Source organism: Falco punctatus (genome assembly GCF_963210335.1).
Source record: "Falco punctatus genome assembly, chromosome: 11".
Classification (NCBI taxonomy): domain Eukaryota; kingdom Metazoa; phylum Chordata; class Aves; order Falconiformes; family Falconidae; genus Falco; species Falco punctatus.
In genome coordinates, this window is record NC_137591.1 from 25,697,168 (window position 1) to 25,718,008 (window position 20,841).

At 40.9% G+C, this 20,841-nt stretch overlaps 2 protein-coding genes across 5 annotated transcripts in view; one reads left to right on the forward strand and one right to left on the reverse strand.

Moving 5' to 3' along the window:
* Nucleotides 1–20,841, forward strand: part of RGS4 (regulator of G protein signaling 4) — a 205,050-nt gene that overhangs the window by 159,639 nt on the left and 24,570 nt on the right. The window contains exons 1-3 of one of the 3 annotated variants that reach the window (XM_080406986.1): nucleotides 9,371–9,679; nucleotides 10,169–10,253; nucleotides 12,004–12,162. The gene's annotated coding sequence lies outside the window, so the exon portion shown is untranslated. Of the gene's footprint in view, nucleotides 1–1,957; nucleotides 2,110–9,370; nucleotides 9,680–10,168; nucleotides 12,163–20,841 lie in introns of those variants that run through there. The other 2 variants (XM_080406987.1, XM_080406985.1) reach the window with 2 other exon arrangements.
* Nucleotides 578–9,246, reverse strand: RGS18 (regulator of G protein signaling 18). Of its 2 annotated transcripts, none has more exons than XM_080406990.1 (5): nucleotides 8,934–9,246; nucleotides 8,177–8,278; nucleotides 4,629–4,690; nucleotides 3,596–3,762; nucleotides 578–1,140 (listed from the first exon to the last, which is right to left on the reverse strand). In XM_080406990.1, the coding sequence occupies exons 1-5, from the start codon at nucleotides 9,050–9,052 to the stop codon at nucleotides 886–888; spliced, it is 705 nt and encodes a 234-aa protein (XP_080263116.1). In that variant the 5' UTR covers nucleotides 9,053–9,246; the 3' UTR covers nucleotides 578–885. The 2 variants fall into 2 exon arrangements, with proteins under 2 accessions (XP_080263116.1, XP_080263115.1); XM_080406989.1 differs by having other exon boundaries at nucleotides 4,629–4,693.

The window sequence follows — 20,841 nt, forward strand, 5'->3', positions numbered from 1 at the left end:
AATTTTCAGATCCTCTTTCAAAATAAAAGGCAGGAAAAAAATTAGAACAAAGTTTAGTAACAAAGTTGGTATACCATGAATATTTACAAATAAAAGTAGAAATATTTGGTTTATATGTATATATACACATACACATGGCCTTATATTTAATGACAGACATTGTGTTAAAATAGCATTCTTGGTCCTTTGGTGCTGCTCATTTGGTTGCAAAAATTTAGAATACAAATATTTGATGGCAAAGCTAATCTGTATAGCATAACTTAAATACAGAAAACAGACACATGTAATAAAAAAAAAACAGTACAAAATGTACCCCCCAAAATTAAATAGATATTCTAATGTTCCTCTTAATATATGTGACAGATAAATTTTAATTATGCAGTAGTTAAAATCCATGTAACTTTACACTATACTTACAACGTTCCTACATGTTTTGCAGTAAGAGAAAATGCCAGATACTCTGTGCTTAGTGTAAGAAATATTGCAGAAATACAAATATGTGCAAAGGCTGGGTATATAGGTTCTGACTGTGATGAAACTCTGTCCTAAATAATACAGACCCAGGATACATGGTGGATATCATCAAATGACATTTTATACAACATTTTTACACAGGAAACTCAAATTTTTCTCTCCAAATATGATCACAGCTCTTGCTCGAGTTCAAAAATATATTACTGTATGAAAAATTTACATACTCAGTCTTGCAAACATGTTGCCTGCTTCTCTATAATAAATGAGATTAATCACCAGCTACAGAACTCTGACCTGGTGTAAGTGCATGTAACTTTGTTTTCCACTGATTTACACTTGCTAAGGATTTGGATTTTAAACAACATACAAGTTGCTGCAGTAGCTAGAATTTATGAGGGTTAAGTTTCCCTGTTACCAAATAGTAAAGTCTGGTCGTACACCCTGGAAATCATGAACAGTAAAAGACCGTGATCGTCTCCTAAGGGTAGGACGACTGGGATTTCTCCCCTTAACCAAATTTAAATAAGGATCAGATCTCAGGAAGCGTGGGTAGCTGTCTTGCTCCATCAGCCTGTAGACTGTGTTTTGTGCTGCATCGAAGGTGGTGATGATGGGCTGTTCAATATTCTGACTCGTGACTTCTTTGGTTTGAAAGTCCAGATTCACCTGGAGAATGAGGAAAAGTGTATTTCTTTAACACACATTGATGCATTGCCTGTGTTATTGTCTGTAGCAACGACTCTACTTTGGTGAGAGTCTTGTCTGCTAAGAGGACCTTGAATCCCTGACACAATGGGATATCGATACCATGGGATTAGTTAGTATGGTCATGTTCAGTAACGGCTGTCAGAAAGGCTTCACAGCTGTGTCATTGGTGCAATGGACAACTGGTAACATAGAAGATACAGTTCGATGTTTGGCTAAAAGTAATTTTGTAATTATGATCCTCGTACAGTTGCAGCTGTCAGACTTTGCAGACTGATATAGAACTCCCTCCGTTCTCATTTAGGATTCATGTAGAACTTTGTTTCGTTAGACTGCGCTAGTGAATATTTAAAATTTCTGGTTCCTGTGTAGAGTTTTGGTAGTAGGAAGGTGAGAAAACTAATTATTAAAAATATAAAGATGATTTGGATGGGAAAAGCACATCAAAATGATAATTTGTGCCATTGCATTCATCCTTGGAAGGTTTAATTAGTATGAGAATTTTATTGAGGTATCAGGCACTGATTGAAGCATGCTATTTTGAAAAATAAGATAGAATAATTAAAAAAATTGTTGAACCAGTCAGGAAGTGACTTCTGTAATATGTTTTTTTTCCTCGCCAAGATACACCTGTCATTTCCATAAAGTTTAAAGCTTTCCAAAAAGCATAAAACAGTTCCATAAAATAAATAGTTTAGATCTAAGAACTAAAAGGCAATTAGCAATATGATAAAATGGTCCACTTATCCAACCTAATATTTTACAATTTTACACCCAGAAATTTGTGTGTAAAAGAGCTCTTCTGGATGAGAAGTTAGTCAGAAGATGGAAGTTCCAGAGCTGTGTGGTCTGAAATGAGATGCTGTTGGCTGGTCTTAGCTGCTCAGCCAAAGCCAAGGGAGGAAACCTCAGCAAAGCCAGCTGCGTAAGGTGAGCAACAGCACCCACACTATGTGCACCAGTCACAAGTATGACAGATAAAGAAATCGTTACATTACCGTTAGCCAATGTACCGCTTCCACATGCAGTCCCCTCCCTGGCTTTCCTCCTGCTCGTCTTTTTGCTTACATCAGTCTCATAAGCACTGACAGTATCAGTGCTTGATGCCCTACCGTAACTGCCGACAGACTGGTCAACTGACGACAGTCTCCACCTCAAACAGCTCAGGGGTTCTTTTTATGTAAGGTCCGCCCCAAAGACACGCAGCAGGGGAAGAAATAAAAAGGAACGTAAGTCTTTGGAAGTGGACATTTCCTAGGAAAAGCAGATCTGAATCTTAAATATAACCTATGGGAATTACAGGTGGAAATTGCACCATTTGGCAGCTCTTACAGGGAGAATGACGCCTCTTTCATGCTTGTTACAGGGAAGCAGCAGTTAGTGTTTAACTTTTGTTGTTCTGAAAAATATTTTTTTTAAAAAAAAGGACACAGGGGAAAAGAAGTATTGGCAAGTGACATTTTTGATTGCTCAAACTTGATAGAATTACAGGAAATTGCAAGTTCAAAAGAACTATTGAAAAAGCTGATTGTGATTTCAGTGAGAGTTCATCATCTCCCAACCTGTTCATGTCCTGCCTAAAGCAGGCAAAAAATACTCCTTTTGCTTGTTCATGGATCCCTTATAAGATGCTTCAGTAACACGAAGAAACTGTAAATAAGAAAATTTTTTGCACTATTATATAAAAAGGCCTTGGTGCTCATGAGAATTGACTTGTCAACATGTTTTTTGTGTATATGCTGGCAGTAACACACCAAGAATATGCAATTGAAGCTGGGGAGCAGAAGGGGAAAGAGGTCAATGAAGAAAACCCATGCTTAAAACATAATTATTATTTTAAAGGATATGTTTAATTTAATAGTTTCTTCTAGTCTCTTTTAGTCTTTTGGTTAATTTAAAAAAAAAAAGCTTCTGAATCTCAGTTATGTAATAACTTAATAGAAAAATACTGACTTAAAAGAAAGGGAGATTAAATCATGCTCTGGAGGGAACTTTAAATAAAAACAGAAAATACTTTTTCTGCTTATGATTGTGCTACCTGACATGTCTCATTTCAGCTTTAACATTTAACATCACTATTTTTTCTTAAATATAGCCTGTACATGTCTATCCCGGCTTTACAGACCACTAGGGAGCTCTGGTTCCCATGACAAAATATTTAGACTCATGCTCTACACTTGGAAGAGTAACATGGAAGGGGTACTGAAAGGAGTGTGGAGGACAGTGAGAATAATCTGTGCGGTTGCTTCCAGATTTCCTTCCAGAGATCTGACATTTAAGATATAGCCTTCTTACATCAGTGACTACACGATTAACTGTTGCCCCTGTTGTTCTGGGCATGCACTTCCTAAAAGCAGATTTCATCAGCTGTAGCTGGGTCAAATACTGTGCACGATGAAGAACGTTTTTACTGTACCTCTTTTGGAGCATCTTTCTGTATGAATGTTTCATAAATGGTCTTAGCTTTTGGCAAAAGTTCATGTGCAGTTTTGCTTTTCTTGTAATCCTCGCAAGCTATCCAGAACTCGATGTTCTCCTCACTGAACTCAGTTTTCAGAAACTTCGTAAAGGCATCCAATCCAGCTACAGAAGGAATGTTGAATTGTGTTAAAAAAATATATCCTTCTCAGGCAGTTACTCTTTTCACACAGTCTGTGCAAGGTAATAAAATAGGTTGTCCTCCCTTTGAATTACATCGCATTGTAGATAATTATTTTAAAATACATAAATGTTTTCAAATAACTGCAGGTCTTTCATCATGATCCCGAGTGCTGTAACTCCCATTACAGAATTCTCAGCCTCTGTAAAAATCCACTATCCATTGTTATTATGCTGAAGATATTTTCTTTCCCAAGTACGCTTATCTGTGGAAGTAATGTAATCGTATTGATGTCAGCTGTCCAAGGAACATTTGTAAAGCACATAGTGTCCGGCACTGCAGCTGGATCATCACGTGTCCCTCCAAAATGAAAGGAAGGACATATGTACATTCGATAATTATGTGAGCAACAGGCCCTTGCAAATGATGGCTGGCTTTGATGCTACCACTGTTTTAGAAACAAACTGTATCAGAAGTGCCGAAGCCTTTTTTAAATGCACAGAACATGGTTTCATTTTTCAGTTTTGGTCTTGCAGTCAGAACTCTTTGAGCAATATTCACATCGAATGCTACTGTTTATTGAAGGAATTGTTTACTGTCTGTTATATTACTTTGTTCAATAAAATATGAAACTTGAAAGTTATTTTCAACTATTTTCAGTAGTTGACAGCATACTACAGCCTAAGCACATGAGGACATGAGAAACACATGCTGCTATAAATCACCCATCATACCTAGTTTAGGTAAGTGCCAAGTCTATTTAAGTGCACAACTGGATTTTATAGTTTTCCATCGTTTTCCATCAATTTTCCATCCTAACAGTCTGCACAGAGAGGAAAAATCGACTAACCTTTCTCAGAAAGCAGTTTCTCAAAAGACTCTCCCCATTTCACTGCTTCTTCAGGAGACACACTGCTTAAGAAAACAAAGTGGTTTTGAAGAGTTGTGCATATTGTGTATTTATGAGGCTGTTGTAACATACATTATCTGTTACCGTTATTGCTCAGAACTGGTTCACAAAGCCTTTGATTAGATCACATTACTAAAGCAGCTCATTCTCTTATAGACCTTAGAAACATTTGGTTTGGTTTTTTGTGACATTTTTCCTGCAGAGCTGCACTTTTTTCCCCTATTTAAAGAAAAAAACCAAACATCAGAATAGAGATTTTTCTTTTCTATGTTTGTGTTGTACTACTATTAAGTTAATTGACATCATTCAGGATGCTAAAACTCATAGGGGAACCAGGTCAGTCACCTATTTAAACTTAAAAAATACTCTTGCAGAGATGTGATTTTAAACACACTTGGTCTGAGGCTGTGTTACCACAATCTATTTTTAATGAAATACGGGAAATTCTATAGCCTGAAGACAACGTTCTAACAATATACTTCAGGTGATAAGTCTTAAAGGGTAATAGCATACGTAGCCTGTGGTTAGTTTACCACAAACATATTTCAAATGTCATATTATTCTGAGACACAGTGATCTATTTATAAAACTCCTTGTGTTCTTCATCAAGTATGTCAAGTTGCACATATTTTACTTTGATTTCAAATATTCTGCCCTGGTGAACAGTGCAGAAAAGAAAAAAAGAACACCCTACTTCATTCATACAAATACAATTTTGGAGAAACTTTTTTTTTTTTTTTTTTTTTTTTGTACAGATTAACCCTGAATGCACACCTGGCCAGCACTTTGATTTTCAGTAGACCAGAACTGGAGTAAGTCCAGACATGGACTCCAGCATGCTAGGACTAGGACTTAAATTCCAAGCCTGAAGGGGAAGTCAATTTTTATCAGGTGCTTTATGAATATTAATATTTAGAACCATTTTCATTCAAGGGCAAAAGTACACTGAAATATCAATCAGCAACTTGTCCAGGGTTAGTTGGTTAGAACAGCTTCTTCTGGACTGAATACTTCTTGAGTTTGACTCCCCCTCCCTTGTGGAGGCTTGCTGTTCTGTTGCCTGATTCCTGTAGTCTGAGTTCCCTTTGCAAATTCTGTAGTCATATGAAGTTTAGATGAAAGGAAATTCAAATGACTTTGGGAATTAATTTAAGCCAGTAATGATCTTGGTTTTGCACAAAACTATAAGGAGGATTTTAATTTTTTTTTTTATAGGTGTCACATGTTTCCCAGCTGATGTAATTGCTTATAGGAATGAAATCTCTCACCAGGGAGAGACAAACAGTTCTTGAGAGGTACAAATACTGGAGAACTGAAATTCAAGAAATAAGCATATGTCAGTAAAGAAGGATGATTCTGGAGTCAGGGAAAATGAGACCCCACTCCCTTACAGGGATTTTAAATTATAAGAAGTACAAAAAGTACAGTTCTCTGAGGCGTGTGGACTTGTAAGTCTGGGAACAGTGGGTTCCTGTGGCTACAGAAATTAGTTTGGTCATAGTGAAAGATAAACCCTGATGACTTTAGACAACACACATGGTCCACAACCAAACAGAACGCTGGAGAGATTCTTTGCTGGGTTTGGAAGCTCTTGCTGTGAATTTCTGGTTTTCCTTCAAAAACTGCATCAACCCAGTAGCCTCACAGATCCCCAACATCCGGGTGCAGCAACGAGTTGCTGCAATAATAGACAGAAACCAAGATTTCTTCAGCTTTGTCACTTTCTAAAGATGAGAAGCAGCTCATTAACAAACAGGTCCCAGGCATTTCCACTATCACCACAATGTCCATCTGCAGTGTTTCATTAAATTCTCTTTCTGCTTAGTTAGTGTCTCTGCGTGAAGAACGGCAATCATAAAAACTAAGTAAACCACTTAACAAATCTCAAAGTATTATCTCACTTTATTATTTGAAAAAAAGTAATTTTTTTTCATTTTTGCTAAAAATTATCTATATCTCTCTCTCTAATCTATATCTAGAGAAAGATCAGCAAAAATCTACCAGTTTCTCTTCCATACAAGAGCCGTTAGTCAGGCACCTGGCTGGGCGTAACACAGTAAAAGGCGGCTGAGTGAGGAAGTGATAGTCCTTTCAAAGGGGCAAGTTCTTCAGAGAATTATTTGTTGCTACTGTATCTGTGTCTGAAAGTGCCTTTACACAGGTTATAAGAATGCATTGATGGCTGTGTACTTTATATGAAATACCTGGGGGTAAGCAGCCACCCAATACTGCCTGCATTTACAACCAAGAAATGGAAAAAGGCTGTTCTCAGCACTCTTCTACCTTTGTTCGTCATCACAATGTCTTGTGTTTCTGACTGCACTGTAAAACCATTGAGTTAAGGCTTCCGCCAGCAGCAAAACAAAGAGCAAATAAAAGAAAGTAATGACACCACTCCTACTGCTGCCCTCGGAGCAAGGACTGGAAAGTATTCCAGCTAATAAGCCCACCCCATCATTTGGATGGGCATGATATTTGGACATGGGAGCAACAAACATTGCCTAATTATTCAGATGCATAGGTGCAAGCATTTAGACACCCATTTCTCAGCCACTTTTTCATGGGTTCTAGAAACAGAGTTTGGGCCTTTATACAATTTCTACCACATGTTCACAATTAGTAAGAGCTTGTAGAAGCAGTTCTGGTCAAAGCACGCATCTTTGTCCCAAAGACAGTAACTGCTTAAACAAGGTTCATCAGGCTTAACAAGACAAAAGAGCACGGGAAGTACTGAAGCATTCTGAAGTGATTTGTGATGGAAAGGAAAAGGTGGCAATTATTTTAGGCCATGGAGTACTTTACACATTCCTTCTTTTCAGTCAAGATCTACAAATGCAATTCTTAATCTATCAGTTGAGATCTTGGTACTCCATTGAAGTCAGGAACTAAACACTTATTGAAGTTAACAAAACCAAGATTTTACTTGGCATCTTTATGAGAAATATTGTAACAGGGACAACATAACAACAGCGTTTAATCATCAGCATCTGAATTTTGGAGACAAGCGTGTTCAAACAATTACTGCAATTATTGAGGAACTATGCATTCGGTATTTGACATGCATCTGGCATTTCTGCATCACAGAAATCTGAAAAACCTGCTTTCCGAGGAGCTGTGATTTCCCTGTAAGCAGTAATTTGTCAGCTACATTTCTGAGTTGATACTTGCTCACTATAGTCAGTGGGCTAGTAAAAACGCTGTTGGCATGACTAAAGGCTTAAATGTATCTGCAAGTGTATGGGGACCAGTCTACACTTTTACTTAGTGGTGTGAAAACACTAATCGTCAGTTACCTTGATGTGTACCAAATAATTCTATAGTGTTTGTATGCTTGGGTTAGATTGCTAACTTTTAACTTAAAGAGACCTTGAAAGCGTTATTCTCTGCCAGGTCTAAATGCACACACACACAAATGCAGGAAACATTCTGAGTCACACAAGCACTTCCTGAGAGGAATCCCCATCGACTCAGTCTTTTACAGTGCTTACCTTGCTGCTTTTGTCAAATTTCCAGGTTTACCAAGATGATCACCTTCATGGAATTCAGATTTCTGCAGGAGAAGGCTCAGCCTATTTCTTTTCTGCTTAGCTCTACAACAGAATTAGGGTAGCTTTTCAGGCAACGTTGCTGAAAGTTGGTTTTATTCCCTCAAACATTTCCTTTCACTAATATCCCTTCTTCATCATGAAGAATGTTCACTTACAGTAATGTTGATGTTGCTTCTACATATATTATTCGCATCAATGATTTTTTTTCTCTATCGCTTAGCACATATTTACATATGAAGCGCTCATAAGGTGAAACAGAAGCCTTTTCATTTTCAGTATCTTTTTCATTTATTTTAAAGATGAGGGGGTGAAATTTGTAGAGAACATCAACACTTGGCTCAGCATCTTCTACATGTAATGTTTCGTAAAGAAAAAGGAAGTATTGCTTCCTGTCATTTGAAATTTTCAAGAAGAAACTTTCCCAGATCGTATTGAGGCTTTTCTCAGAACTTCTTGAAACCTTCCTTTCTTGTTTTCTTAATTTATTAATTGATTCATTTCTTGTTCTTAAAAAATATTTCCACCATGAATTAATATTTTATGTATACAATTCCTAGGATTGCGGTTCATGAATTTTCATATACATAAAGTAAAAAATAAAACACTCTGTGTCCTAAATTCATTCCCACAAGCTATGTTTGAAGAATCCTCTAAATAAACAGGACACTCAGAGCATGAGCATGACCTTAAAACTTACCCAGGCTTGCTTGCTTTATGTGGCTCTTCTTTAATTGTTGATTTCATGACTTTGTAATATGATTTATCCTTTGAAGCAGAGATGTTTAGCTGGGGGAATAAAAGAAGTGGGTTCTCCATCTTCCTCTAAAGAACCTTCCCAGTTTCAGAAAATGTTTCTTTTACCTCCTTACAGCAGTTGCAGCTGGTGTCACTGACGTGCTCAGGAGGGCTCTCACATGCTGTGTCAGGCTGGGTTGCCCCCAGTTGGCTGTTGAGCTGTTGCCAGAGCTGGTAGTGGGAAGAAGGAGGCTCTCCACCTTCACTGCCCCTGCAGCTACACATACACGGGACTTTTAAGTAGAGTTCTGGTTTTACAGTCGTCACTTAGGGAAGTGAGATTGCAGTTTTGCAAAATGGCTGTTGCTCATCCAGACAAACACAGCTATCTGCAGACAGCAGCTCCTGCTTGTGGAACTTGGTATTTCACTAGACTTAGGATGAAGCCATTCTTTTCCCCAAAACACCTGTGAGAAGTGTACATAGCTTCTCTAAAATGAACTTTAATGAGAATAATTTTGCATAAAATAACATGCAACATTATCTTCACCTCTTAGAATTTCTAACTGACCTCAAACAGCTCCCTCCAGCCTCAGGTGCTATATGCTGGACACAAAACCAGTTCTATCCATAGCATGCTAACTTGAAACTCAGAGATTCTCAGGCTCCTGCAAGAGCCAGATGAAGCTGTGATTGATCAGATGTTTTGTAAGTGGAGGTTTTAATTTTTGCACCATTTTTCAGAAATGATGAGCACCTACTTCTAATTTCAAGTTCATCCACTTAACTCCTTCTTTATCTTTTAGATCTGTGGCTTTATTTTCATTTACAGTCTCCCAGCCAAGATAAAAAGTCGTTAGTTTAGCACAGAAATTTGTGAACTGTTTGGTTTTTAAATTTTGACAGTAAATAACCCAAATTTCTCATTTCAGCTTGCATAAATAAAAATGCATTAATTTTTTAGGCTGATCAGCACAAATTACCTCCTTACATACACGCTTGATGTCGATTAAGTTTCTTGTTCTTAAGTACAATTTGTGTTGAAGATATCATAAGAACAATACATCTATCAAAGAAACCATTTCAGTGTTTGGTGAATGAGGTGCTGGAAAAGATTAAAATTATGTGGCACTCAGATGATTAAGAATTAAACAGTCCTCCTTTTGTTAACACCAATCCCTTGTTTTGATCATTCAGATAAGACACTGACCCCTGGGGAGAGAACATGGCCTCATCACCTTCCCTCCATTGTGTCCAGTTCTGCACAATCACCACAACTTGGGTAAGTTCTGGTGAGAGTCCCACCACAGCCTTTTCCTTGCGGCTTGTGGAGCTAAGGAGGACAGGAGGTACCAATATTCAAAAGAACTGAAAAAAATAACTCTGCTGGGGCTCCAAATTCCTGAAACATGACAAAAAAAGATGTTATTTATTGTGATTACTATTTTTAAAAAGAAAAAAAAGAAAGAAAACTCACATGTATTACATGTGTGTTACAAATTTAAAAATTAGACTGAATGGGAAATATCCAGTGCAAATCTGCTTTTTGTAACCCAAGGACTTGTAAGAAGCAGGATTTTTAAACTGCATTTTCAGTTTCAGAGTGGGCTTATATATCGCATCCTGCTTCTTGTAAACTGGCTTTAACCACAGCTATCTTTAATAACATATTCTGACTTTTACCAGTAAGTAAATAAATATAGAATGCATTATTTTATTTCACTTTTATGGCAACAGTGGTAGTCACGTGAGTCTCTTTTCCCCCCACCTTTTATGTGTATATAATACTGTCTGTGTTCCTCTGCCATTATTTTATTACCAGGTGATTTCTATTCCTGAAATATGTTGTTAATTGTAGCCTCAATAGTTGATACAAGATGATTTAAGAAAGATTTGTAGCATGAAACATTACTCAGAAGTGAATTTTGGTGGTCTTGACACTATACCATGTAACTTATAGATGGAAATGACCCATTAGGTCATCTCTTTCAGCAGCCACCAGCGATGGGCTCTCCCCAGTGTACTTGTCCACTCCCAAGTGGCTTGTCCAATCCACTCTTCAATGACTCTAAAGCAACAGGCGTTATGTCTTAGATACTTCAAGTATAACTACTAAACTGTGACAATAGCATCAGTCCTGAATGCAGCAATGTGCTGAGAATTCATTTGGAAACTGGGGGAAGGCAGACACGACAGGGAGGAAAGGGGTAATTACAAACAGTATCTCTCCCCCACCCCACCCACCCTTTTTTTTTTCCATTAATGGAAAGCTAATATTAAATCCAGGCCCTGAAGTAGCCAAATTGCATCAAAGTCAGTCTGTGTTTTGTCAGCGATGGTGCTGGTGCTAATAGGTATTTCTGTTTTTCACTGCAGGCTACAGTAGTTATAGCAACAGTATTAATGACCCTGTAAATGCTCCTGGGCTGTTTTGTATACTGCAAGATGACGATGTAGAAAAATGAGTAAGTTATTTTAAGCCAGAAAAAGCAGACCCAGAATATTATGCTGATTACACCACTAGAGACCTAGAAAGCTCCGAAGAAATTTGGGATGAGAACTAAATGTCCTGATTCCTCACCACTTCTCTAACCAATGAAATGTATTCACAAGTTTTTTAGGAAGGAGACTACTGATTCTTAAGCCCTCAAATCAAGGTCATCTCTGCAAAGTGAGAGCAATATTGACTTAATGATTTATTACTTGTAGAAAAGGATAAATACATTTTTCATAGTTTGATGAATAGAAAATGTATTTTCAAAACAATTTTATGTGACAAAAAAGCAAAATTTAATAGATCATAAGGTGGGGGAAGTTGCTTGAGGTGATGTCCTGATCTCTTTGGGCCTGCTTTTTGGTTGAAACATATCTGCACAGGCTTCTGTCAATGTTTGATAAGGTCCTGTGACAGCTGATGATGCTTGACTTGTGTAGACCCAATAGCTGCCCTCTGTGCAAGAAATATTGACCAATACCATTAGCTATAAGGACATTGCATCGTACACTGAATATGTCATATTTCTTTCTTAAAGGTAAATGCTGAAAGATTCAGACTTTCAATTCAGCTGAATAGAAATGGAGCCCTGATTGAATGGTTCAGCTCAGCTCAAAGAACTAGAGCACAATGAGAAATTCTCCTTTGTTAGTAATCCTGCCACATTGCTCTTCAGACTGGCTTTGTTATTTGCCAGGTAAGTGTAAATTTCACCTCCTTTATGTCCATGTTCATGTTCCAGCACTGCCTGGGCTTCTCCACAACTGAGCTCCACCATTGTTCTTATTCAAATCCTTTTTTATCAGTATGACTTTTGTGGGGTTATGTATGTTTTAGCTTCTGCTGAAGGGAAGCAATATTCATCTTTGTGGGAAGAAAAAGCAACACAGTCTCTTTACTGTCCTGTGGAGAATAAGCGTGGAAAGAAATTTCACGGAAGTGCATGGGCTGAAGGGATATATGTCCATATTTCTCTTCCTTTTTCCTGTAAAGGGATTTGAAGAGCTGAAAATCAAAATGACATGTTTTGAATTAATTTGGCTTTAATAAATAATTCTGCTCTTCAGTAGCAATTTATCATTCCTAAGTATTTACATTGTTTATTCCTTATTGGAAACTGTAATTGGACCTACAATTTAACGCTGACAAGATCCAACATATGGTTGTTTTGTTCATTTTCAGATAAAAAACCATTTTTGCTTCATGAAGCACTACAAAACAGAAAATAGTTCTGTTATAAATCTCAAGTAAAGGAGCTTGCAGTCTGCTAATTCAGTAGATTTCTTCAGTGGAGGACTCAAATGGTTCATCCTGGTGGAGGAATTTGTCATGTGGGATACCTCAGAGTTAGTGGAGGAGAAGCATTATAACACCTACACATAACTCACATTATAAAACCCTCTTTTGTTGCTGCTGTTTAAAAGGAAGGAGGCAAAATTACATTGCTTCAGACAAGGATCACTGACAACAGGAACGTAATGCTTTGCATTCGGAGTCTGTACATCCTGTCAGCCAGGGATCTCAAAAGAATTTTCTAAGGCATCCATGATGAAAACTCAAGCTTGCTGCAGGCTTGGGAATCTTCATAGTTTCAGCAGAACTTCTGCTGAAAATGTGGAAAAATGTTTACATCTGTGCTAAACTAAATTCATTCATTTCATCTTTTGAAAGGTCAAAACAAGAAAGTGAGTTTGCAAAGTTTGCAGCTGTAGTCATTTCCTGCCTGCCCCACGGTTATATGGCCAGCATCTCTGATTAGTTATATTTACATATTGCATACATCACTGTCACAATTAATCTGCAGGAAGCTGGTTCCTCAGTGGAACCACTCAGTGTTTACAACTAGCTCTCCACAAGTGTGCAGTCATGACATCAGTGCTCATTAGACAATTGCATTTTAATGACCAGCTTCCGGAAGGGCTCACTTAGGACACTCACACACATTTTAAAATGTGGGGCTTTAGTGTGGAATTCACAGGAAATGCTGAAGGCAGGAATGTACTCTAAATCCTGCCCAAAATATCCTACTGGAGTTACGCACTACTGGTTTTATTTCCATCTTACAGAAAGCCAGAGGAATTCCTCACATGACATCTCCTTGTTTTCAAAGAGAAAGATTTTATCAGTCCATGCTAACAGTGCAAGAAACAGCAAGTATTGGGCTGAGCGTTTGCTGCTCTTTCTGTGAAAGATGTGGGAGAACAGAATGGACAGACTATTGGTTACTCATGCAAGGGGGCTGTGACTCCTGGTCCACCAAATACTAGCCATAAGTTCAAACTCTATATGGCAGATGAGGGAATAAAACCTGCTTTACATCAGAACTGAGTCTGTAATCACTGAACTACTACGTGTTTTAAGCAGAGCTCTCGTGTTGGATTTCAGGCATGTCCTCACTCTGCTCTTCCAGTCAGATGATTCAGGAATATCTCAGGGATGCTGCAGCACAGGTTGAACTACTAGGGCAGGCATCGTCAAACCTCCATAATGCAGAACCAGGGAAGCCATGAGGAGGATTTTGTATTAAAAAGGCAGCCTTGCAGGGAAGAGGGCTACCCCAGGGCTGGGAGGTAGCAAACAGGTTTTGAAGGTCACACCTAGGAATATAAGATGAAATCAGGCAGGACCTAAGAGCTTAGGTTCTATCGTAAAGCCGCCCCTGATGGCTGCAGTGTTGCATCATGTGCTGCTTCAGTATAACACAGCACTGATATAGATACAGCTAACTCTGCCTATTTAAAGCACCGCTAAGATTTCTGCAATAATACTTTCTTCAGCTTATATGTTGTTATGTTGTATTCATTGCTACTTCTTCCTAATAGTGCATTGTTCTGATGTCCTGATTTAGCTGATGTAAATAGTCCCAGGGTTTACAAAGTAGTATGGTGGATTGCTCATCAGAGCAGTAAAAAAGTTGGTACAAAAAAATGAAAAATTAATCTCTTGGTCCTTACTAAATGTATAAATGTATATGAATATATAAATATATTATCTTCAAAGTCTGTCAAAAGAAGGCAGCGTCTGAAGATTTTAAACCTACCAGTCACTTTGATTTTTCTCTTCAGTAATTACCCAAAGAAGTTCACCATTAAAATTAGATATAACTTAATCATAATGCCAGGTCAAATTTGAATAATTACAAAATCTTCAGAATGACTGAGAAATTATTCAGGAAGGTTCAACTATATTTTGAGGATCAAGAAAAGCTGTATCCTAAAACCTAAGATGGGGCAATTTTGTTTCCTAGATGATGAAAGTCTGGCAACAGTGGTTTCTTTGTCCTCCTCCCAATCTGTTATAAATCTCTTATGAAGAGGCTGGCTTCAGGGCAGGGACACTCATCATCAGTGTTCACCAGCCAGTCATAGTCTCTCCTCTTCTTAGCTAATACCAGAATTTCTAATAAAAGTCTTCAGTTTTCAAGCATCAGGGTAACACCAGCTTCCCCAAAACTGCCAACCAATTTATTCTTCAGATTTGCAGGAACCCTCATGAAAAGCTTGCTGGTTACCTAACACAGTAGTATGCTGAGGGCTGTGACTCTTAGCTAGCCTTCAGAAAAGCTTCAGGCATAGTAGAGATAAAGCTCTGCTCTAGCAAAGTACCTAAGCATATGTTTAATTTCAGTCATGCAAGAAATCTTATCTGTTGAATTTGTTGCATTGGATTGGACACTGTGTGACCTGGTTCAGATCTGAGAGATGTTGGGACACAGCAGATGTGAGCAGCAACATAAGAAAGAATTGAACCCACTCGTCATTCTGGACCCTAGCAGCAGTACGGATTTTACGTACTCACCCTTGCTGTCATGTTCATGACAAAAAAACCTTGTCATTTGGGCACTATTCACTTCTTGCATTTTTCTGGCTTTTAGCCCAAGTCATGATGTGCTTCATTATTGCAGTTTTGATTTGACACAGTCCTTGGCTTTTGCAAATGCTGATGTCTGGTTTTCACACCAGCATCTAAACCAGATTCTCATTAGATCCAGTCTGCTGCTCCTGTCTTTCTTGTCTGACCTTTTCTGTTGCAGCTAGAATAACTGGAATCACAAAAATAAGTTTTGCAAAGCTTGCCAAAATACTTCCTCGAAACGGAGGAAATGTGGTATTTGCACTTTCGGTATGCACACCAGGAAGCAAACTATTCTAGTCTCTCTGTTGAGTAAAATCAGGTGATCATTTATCAGGTTACATTATCAATTCGATAAACATAAAACTTGTAATAACTTTAATATTGCTGTGGTCACCAAATCTAATACAAATGTTGCATTTCATCTGTTGCACATCAGCCTAGATTGCCTAAAGATAGAAAATGTTGATCTGAAACTTGTCCTTGTGCCATGTATGAAATAGTTTCCATTCTAATTTGCAGTGACCGCAGGTCATTTTTTGTAATCCCTAGGGAAGGTCTGCAGACTGCTTTGCTCCATCCACAAGCCCCTTTCAAAGCCTAACTTTACAGTTTGTCACTGAGGCTAAGTAAGACCTTTTTCTTTTTTTTTTTTCTTTTTTTTTTTTTTTTTTTCATGGAATGGTCTCCAGCTTTAAAACAAAATCTTTGCTTTCTGATGACCAAATCTCACCCCAGTCCTGACAGATATATCTTTCCCAGAGGATGGAAGGTGAGAACAGCTGTATGGGCATCCAGGTCTTCCAGCGCCAGGATAAGGTGACAGGCAGTGCAATGGCCACAGCTGTCCCGCTGCTCGCTCTATTGGAAAAATTCTGACATGTCCTTTCTCCTCCTTCCAAAAAGGGGACACGAACGGCACTGCTTGGAAATCCATGTCCCTGGTGTTTTCCAGTCAAATCCAGACAAGCTGAGTGCATCCCTCCCTCTGTCCCTGGCGCTGGAAGCTGCGGTTTGCCCAAGACGGCCCTGCTGAGGTGGCTTGCTCAGCTTTGGTTCCGCCAGGCGTAGCAATATACGGAGCAATACATTCTTAAGGACTAAAAAGAGAATCGGTAAAATAGCCTGCTTTTTTCCAAATATTTTGCCTAGGAGATTCTCTGGTGAAAGGAGTTGTCTGGGGTTTTTTTCCAGGAGATGCAGCCGTGGGCTCGCCAGGCTGAGGCATGGCGATGGCCGCTGGGCCTGCCAAGCAGAGGCAGAAGCACAGTGGTGGCACGCAGGGCAGCACCAGCAGCATGGCACGCAGGGTGGCCTGGCCCGCGGGGCCACAGTGGCTAGTAGCACCGGTGGTGGGAGCGCTGCCGGGCAGGAAAGGGCCACCGGTGAGCCCCCACCTCCTGGCATGCTGCAGCCGCAACGTGGCAGCCAGGACAGCTCTGCCTGACCTGAAGGCCCTGGGCCTACATCCCCGGCACCCTGCCGGGCCTGCTGCCACTCACGCTGCTGTGTAGATACCACTGTATTGGTACAGATATAGGTATCTATCTATTCATGTCAAAGCATTCGGTTAAGGGAAGGTTGCTGGCTCAGCAAAGGCACAAGATGCCTAAACTCCCAGATTACCAAACTCTGATTTAGTGTTTAGCTCTGTGTTAAAGAAATCTGTGCACAAAGTTGAGGCCAAGCTGAGTCTCTAAAGTTCTAAAAGTGACGATGAAGGGACTGCTAATCCAGGGAGTCAGCCTTGGGAAGGATGGGGGAAAGCACACTATTATATCTAAGTTACGCAGAAAGAAGCCTCCCAGTGAGGAAGCTCTGGCCGCAGGAGGAGACTAACTGATAAGGTGCTGCAAGTCACAGACAGTTGGTTGAAAATAGGACAAAGATAACTGTGGTGGTGGGAGATCGCGACCTCTGACACAAACAGCCCCCCCGAGAGAGGGCAAGCCCCGCTGGGGGGGCACGCGGAGGTAGTAACAAAGCTCAGCAGTGCTGTCTGAAGGTGGTTTGCATTAGAAGTGAGAAACTTGTAACCAGTCCTGTACACGAATGGAAATGAATGTGTAACGCACTATGAGTGTGTAAGTGCTCCACTGTATACATCTATAATGCACATACATGTATTATAATGCATACCCTCCAGTAACTTGGTGAGCACACTTGGAGGAAACATTCCTCTGTGCTCCCAGTGCTGTAATAAAGAACACCTGCCTTCTGAAACTTCAGGTCCACTCTTAGAGGGTTTTTCTCCATGACCAACTTTACGGTATTAATACCGGGTGAATTTTGCCCATGTGTATAACGGTAAAGGTTGCAACTAATGTATCCATGGCATTGCCGAGCTGTACAACACTGTGTTATGTAGTTTAGCTATTAGTAGAACACTGCATTGTATAGTTCAGCTACTAAGTAAATTAGAGCTAGTCCAAAACCAAGGCATGAGCCAGGAGTGCTGAAACAGGGTCAGAAGAAGAGAAGGTCATGAAAAGGATGAGAAGAAGAAGAGAAAGATGACAAGGAAGAGGATGAAGACGTCCCAAATGACCACCAGAGGACCCCCGGCCCATTAGGCCAAACCTGTAGTAGGAGTGTAGATATGATACGTAGTTCTCAGAACTGTAATGAATATGCTAATAGTTTCTCAGAAGTGTCTTTAATATGTTTAGATCGCCCATATAAACAGTGAACAAAGTCAGCATGCACATTGGGTGGAACTTATCCCCCGTGCATCTGGCACCAAAAATAAATAATGCCTGCTTTCTAATGCTCCAAACCAGGTATTAGAGGGTTTTTTCTCTGATTTTTCGGTATCAGTATCACTGCCGCAGCCAGGGTGGCTCGCACAGCCATCGCCCTGTGGGACTGAGCACACAGCAGCACTCTGCCTCAGGGCTTGCCTGTGCCCCTCTGCCTCACCAGGGCAGAGCAAGCAGCAGGCAGCGGCAGGCATGGGCTGCGGACCCCAGGACATGGGTCACACCAGAGTTATAAAAGTTGCGTTCTGGACTCCCTGCAGTGAGCGGATGACAGAGCTCTGCTCCGTCAGTTGTTGCTTCTTGTAAACAGTTACCCTGGGCTGGGCTAGCTGTGACTGAGAGCAGGCAAACTGGCTGGTCTTCATGGCTCTACTTACCATATTCCTTTTACTCACCACCTTTTCCTTATCACACTGTATTTCTTTTCTGGAGGTGATTTAGTCACATCCTGCCCTGTTTAGGATTCCCCCAAGGTTTAGAGCTGGCTCTATCAGCAGGGCCAGTCCTGTAGCCAGCAGAAAGGCCAGCTAGCAGGAGCTGGGTAGAGGCGGGCTACCATGGGGCCAAAGGGGATGTGCCTGTGTCCATGATACAGCCCGAGCAGAGCCCTGCTGTGCCTCCTGTGGGACAGTGCCGTGGCCTGCAGGAGTGCACAGGCTGTGCTGGCTCTTGCCCTGGCTTCATGCTTGAGCTTACAGCCCGTGTTCCCTGATGATCCTCCTTGTGAGCTATGGGAGAGCTCGTATGTGAGCCAGGCCTCTCTGGTACCTTCGGTTTTGCTATCTGGTCACCCCAGACACATGTGACCTTCTTTGTCAGCTGCCTGGGGAAGCAAAAGAGTTGGCCCCCTTGACTCCACAAACTCAGACCATCAACCCTCAGTTTAGAGATCATCTGTATCAGAGAACCCTTCTGTCCCTGATGAGAATGATCAGGATGATCCTTTCACCTGCTCAAACTGTACACTGTTGCTTCTGATAGATCTCGGGTATCTAGAGGTGGATGACCATGCACTGGTATCCTGGTCACCCTCTTCCAGTGACAGCCCTACCAGCCAGAACTCCCTGTTTGTGCTGAGGGCACGCACCGTGGTTTTGTTTCTGCTACTTCCGTGATAGGGCTGTGCAGACGTGGCAAAAGACACAGCTGCTCTCCTGACGTTTTTGCACGTGGGCTCATTATCTGGTATCTGAGTGCGTGCAGGAACCTGCGTAACCTCGGCTGCAAAAAACCAGGTGGGCTGTGAGCTGGGGTCCTTTTCATGCTCCTGAAGAACTGTTGGTCACTGCCTTGCTTCTGTGCTTGCCATGCTGTATTCATTTAGGCGGAGCTGACTGATGGTTATCTGAGCAGAGCCGAAAGCAGGGAAGCCCAGCAAGGCCTTGGGGCAGAGCCAGAGCAGACACTTCAAAGTAAAACCCCAGGCTTGAGCCTGACACGTGAGGGAAAGCCTCCTGTGCACAGGTGAGCCTCTGAAGTCTCACTCAGGCTCCTGCAAAACGTGCTTCTCTTCAGGCGACTTCTTTATCTGCACTTGCTGCTTGTCATCACTTGAGGGCAGTTAAACTCGTGTCAGGCCTTGCTCTAGCTAAACGTGATTTGATCGCATTTTAGCATTTTAGCCGTAAAATGATACAAAGCTTGGTATAAGCCAGGAAGAACTCATGGCTTTGGGACTGATTGTCCAGACTGTGCCAGGGAAGCTGTAGTTTGTTAACCATCATCTTCCTGGGTGGGAGAGGATGCTCTCCCTTTGCTGGAATACTGCCTGCTTTAGAAGACCAGCTGGTGTACCCTAAGATCGCGAGTGCTAGATGTGAGCTTATCATATAGTATTTCTTGACATAGTCTGGCCCACACAGGGCTCCAACTCTTGGGTAGAAGTCGCTGGCAAACGACATCAGTCACATGAAAATGATGGCTGCCCAGTGACCAATGTTCAGCACTCAGTGGTTAATTGCAGCTGCATGCCACAGTGATAACAGGAGGCTGGATAAGTCCAGCCAAAGTCAGTTTATTGAAGAGGATGGAAATTTCTTACCTCTCATCCCCAGTAGGAGTGACTCAGTAGCTTTGTATGGACACCGTGTGGAGCATATGTGGACACATGAGAAAAGAGCACCAGAGCTCTGCAGATGGAGGGACGTAGTGTCCAAGAGCGAAGGCCAAGGTGTGTGTAGAGCACTGAGCCTTCAAATCCCAAGTGTGTGGTGAAAACCAACCTGAACAAAAGTGTTGCTCGGTGGTGTCTTATCGACCCCGCGACAGGCACCCAGCTGACAGCTCCTTGCTGTCCTTCTGGCAGTGGCAGTAGTCTCTGTGCCATGCCTTCCCCTTCCTTAGGAGACATTGGAATTTTTCTCCTGAAATTTTTCTCTCCCTGCGTTAGCAGCTGTGACCTTCGGGAATAGAGGGAAATGATGGATGCACACAGCTCCTGCCCCTGGCCTTAGTGATCAACGTTGGGAAAAAGCATAAGGTGAAATGGTCCAGTGTCATCTGAACTGATGCTGAAAGAGTGACCAATATTTCTGTGGCCTTGCAAAACTCTGAGTAGGCTGACTAGTCAGGGTGATGGCATGGCTACTTGGACACAGCTGGGTGTGGTGGAGGTACAGCTGTTTTGCTGGTATATGCAAGGAGGAAGCCTTCCTGATTGAAGTTAAACTAGTTCTAGGTCCTCCCTAACATGCCTGGTTGAGATTTTCTTTTGGTGGGACCAGATGCCACCTGATCCATAAAAAGGGATACAAGACCTCAAAGCT